Raw genomic sequence first — 4,019 nt, 5'->3', positions numbered from 1 at the left:
GTGCCTTCTTCTGGATTTCTCCACCAGGGGACGCTCGTTGGCCGTTTTCTTTCAAGGCCTGGAGGTTACTTGGGATGCGCGTTGCATAACATGCAGCCTGCTTTAGGAATAGTGTTCCTATTTTAGGAAGGCCGCCGGAATTATGGGATGCTTTGCTTTTTTTGTACCCTGCTCCCAACTGCGCAATACAGTGGACCCCCTTTATTCGCGGGTATTGGGGGCCGGGCCACCCACGAGTTGCCAAAATCTGCGCGGAAACGTGATGCATTGGCGGTGGTGGTGGTGGTGGTGGTGGTGGTGGGGGGGGGGGGGGGTCAGAAACACTGGTAAAATGACAACAAGCCTGTTCCACGAGAAGGGGAAAAAACTGGGAATATGGAAATCCCTGTTTGGCAAAGAATTTCTCCTGCGGGATCAACAAGTGATCAAAAACAAAGTACTTTCAGTCAGTGTACTTTTTTTTAGCATTGCTTAAATACAACTTTTGCCAGTCTTTTAAAATACGAGCGTCTCTACTTGGGACTTTGCTTTACTGTACAACTTTTTCAGTCGCTCAACGGCAGCTCCACGCTTGAGGTCCGTAAACGCACCGCGCTACCTCGAGGACTGTGCATCTTGTTTCGAGTGAGAGCGGTGGAAAGTAGTCAAGAATTTCGCGACTCGGATCAAATTTTCGACTACTTCACTTGAAAGCTACCCCCCCCCCCACGGTGGAAAAGGATCAAAGCGGTTGTTTTATAACATTGGCAGTGGAAATGTTGATTTACTCAATTGAATCGGCCGAGTGGCGTGTTCACCCAACTCACGCCGAGGTCAGTGAACGCACCGCGTTCCAGAATACCACGAGGACATTGCGTCTCGTAGTCTCGAGTTGAGTTGGGTCGAGTGGACTGACAGTGCCGCTGCAGTGGACCACCGCGGACGCGGAACCGAACCGAAGCGGAGGCGGCGCGGACACCCTCTCGAAATGCCTTCAACTTGCGCTCGTAGTAAATCATAGCGGAGTGCAAAGCGCGAGGAGGAGAACCTTGGGACGTAAACAAGACTCCCGTCGAAGGAGGCGCGAAGGGGTGTGGGGGGGGGGGCTGTTGAGGTGACCGAGGCTCACTCCACCTCACATGGCCGAGCGGGGGGAGCCGAGAGATGTTTGAATGAGCTCCGCCAACTCGCCGCGAGGACACGACGCGTCGCCCGGCCCGGGGGCGCCGGCGGCGGGCGACGCAATGGACGGCCAGGCGGGGGAGCGCGGCGAGGACGTCCGCAAGAGCGGCTACCTCCGCAAGCACAAGTCCATGCACCGGCGCTACTTCGTGCTGCGCTCGGGCACGGAGCGCGGCGCGGCCCGCCTGGAGTACTACGAGAGCGAGAAGAAATTCCGCGGCAAGGCCCCCGTCCCCAAGAAGGCCGTGCTGCTCGAGACCTGCTTCAACATCAACAAGCGGGCCGACTCCAAGAACAAGCACATGATCGTGCTGTACACGCGGGCCGAGAGCTTCGCCGTCGCCGCCGACAACAAAGTCGACCAGGACGACTGGTACCAGGCCATGGTGGACCTGCAGTGCAAAAGTCAGTACGACGCGCACACGCGACACACGCGCACGCGCGCACCTGGAGGCAAACGTGGCAGACAGCCGCTGCGGGGACCATGACAAGCGTGCGTGCTTTACTTTTAGCTCGAGTTTTGTTGTTTCTTTTTTAATGTCCAGGCCAGGAAAGCGGCATGGCAGATTTCTGGAGGGACAGTAGAAGCGTGTTGCGTGCGCGCGCGTGTGGTTTCTGGCATCTGGGAGAATTTTGGGAAGGCTCTGTTGTTATTTTCAACTTGTTTACGTCGGAGGAGGCCATCGTGTTCAAGACCCATTTTTCTTCCCTTCCGTTTTTTTTTGCCTCTCTTTCGGAACAAAACAGCGTGTAGTTTCTCTCATGCGGAGTTGCAGGCACAGATAGACTCGGTGGCGCTTGAGCACCAGTCCTCATTCCTTTGCATTTGGAAAAAGAAATAGACGTCATCAATTCCTCCCCAAAATGGTTTCATATCAGACAGCTAAGACTGTGCCATATGGAGAGAGAGGGAAACAAATGTATATACCGTACTTATAGATCTATATATGGGGGGGGGACCCCCCCACAACTGTTTGCACCCCCCCCCCCCCCCCACAACTGTTTGCAGGTGCATACCTTGCAGTATGCGCACACACACACCGATGCCTAAGAAGAAGCTTCAGCCGCCTTTGGGCTCGGTGCGTCTTCATGGTGCCTGAAGCGCTCGCAAGTGGGCCAAACGCTCACATTCCACAATCGGCGTGTATCGGCCGGCTGTGTAAACACAGCCGGCGGAGGGCGGCCACTTCGGCGTCACCTGTTTGACCTTCCGCTCCTCCCCTCGCTTCGCCTCTCGAGCTCGTTGACGCAATCTGGGCGAGCTAGATCCCACGAGTTCGAGGTGCCCCCCGTTGCTCTGTTACGTAAAGTGGCCGATGAGCGACGGCGAAGCGCGGCCTCTTTGTCTGAACGCGACGGCGTTGAGGCGCAGGTGGCATCGGGCGAGCTTTGAACACGTCTCGGCGCCGACCTGGACAAATCGCTGACAGCGAGCACGATGCACGAAATCGATCTCAAGTGGCGGATCCGAACTTTTCACTTTCAGGTTGGGGTCTTCCAGACTTTTTTCACATTTCTTGTGGCTGACGCGTCGATCGGGATGAGCTTTTTCCGAGCCTTTTTTCATGGCACTCTGCCTTCCTGTTCAAGTTTGGGAATGGCTTTTTCCCGCGTCTTGTTATCATGGACGGCTCCACCAAATGTCTTGATGGGAGCTTTTTTGTTAGTTTTTTCCTCAGTTACAGCCGCCCTTTTTCATTTATTTTCGCCCCAAACGGTTGACAACGCCGTTCAATTTTACACACGGCGTCCTCGCGCCATTTTCACGCATCTTGTTACGTTCACCAAAATTTGTGGCGACGGGCAAAACCGGCGACTGGCCGTGCTCCACCCCCACAGACGTCTTCGACAGGGCGGGCATCAACCCCCCCCCCCCCCCCCCAAATCAAACAAAGCGGCAAGAACCGTCTACGATGACGTCGGCGGCTCGCCGAGGAGCGAAAAAAGGTCACGGCCCACGGCTGCCCAAACCTGCGGCGGCAATCGGTCTCGCCGCACACGGCGAACACCGTCGGCATCGGCCGGCCGCTAATAGCCGACCGGCCTCTGGTATGTGCGGCGCGGCCGTTGCTACACTGAAGAACTTGTTCCCGACTTGAAAAATTCACAGCTTGCAGACTGTGAGCCCGCAGGGGCCCGCGGCCAAGAGATGCCTCGCCGCTCTGCCCACGGACACGCCCCCCACCCCCACCCCCCCGGGCGCGCTCGCTGCTGTGAGAGGCTCTTTTCAAAGCCCGGCAGGATTTGGCGAGCCGCCCTTTCCGCTGGCCCGTCGTGCTGCGCCGCACGCGAAATGGCAGCTTTGGATTCAAGTTTGAAATGATCGGGCGCCGTGTTGCGGATGGCCGCGCTGCTCTTTCTGGAGTAATTCTAACCTTGGCCACACGGGGGCAGGAGAGAGGCCGAGGCATCTGCCGTTCAAATCTAGCCGTTTTTCGCAGAGGATAAAGAATAGATGAGGTGTCGTCGCACGCTTTGTGTTCAATCTGTCGCCGATTGCGACGTTGGCGTGGGGGGGGCGAGGTTATTGCCGTGAACGAAAGCTCACAAAGTAGCTCAAACTCGAATCAAAAAGCATTTCTGTTCAAATCAAAACTGCGCTTTTTTTTTTACATTTGAAATGGATTTGTTTCTTCTCCAAGTCCGCATAAAAGGAAGGAAGGTCCAACTGCCGCTTGAGAAGTCCACTTGACTTCATTTTAAAAAAAATTTGCACGATATTAAACTAAAACTCAAACTAATCCTAAAAAAACCCCAAAACAAAACCCAAAAATCCCCCAAAGTAAATCTAAGCGGTTTCGAAAAAATGGAAAACAAATCAAAACAAAATTAACCTGAGTGAAAACCCGCAAACTATT

At 54.9% G+C, this 4,019-nt stretch overlaps 1 protein-coding gene across 1 annotated transcript in view; it reads left to right on the top strand.

Moving 5' to 3' along the window:
* The first annotated feature begins 850 nt into the window (after positions 1-850).
* The window catches only part of LOC147209473 (insulin receptor substrate 1-B), a 30,298-nt gene continuing 27,129 nt past the window's right edge, over positions 851-4,019 (top strand). The window contains exon 1 of the mRNA XM_086105436.1: positions 851-1,566. Within this exon, the coding sequence (XP_085961562.1) occupies positions 1,152-1,566 (415 nt within the window). The 5' untranslated portion in view covers positions 851-1,151. The remainder of the gene's footprint in view (positions 1,567-4,019) is intronic.

The sequence above is a fragment of the Hippocampus guttulatus genome, chromosome 2 (assembly GCF_054856545.1).
Source record: "Hippocampus guttulatus isolate MCC_2025c chromosome 2, RoL_Hgut_1.0, whole genome shotgun sequence".
NCBI lineage: Eukaryota > Metazoa > Chordata > Actinopteri > Syngnathiformes > Syngnathidae > Hippocampus > Hippocampus guttulatus.
Note: the sequence above shows the minus strand (reverse complement) of the source record. Positions and strands in the feature narration are given on the sequence as shown.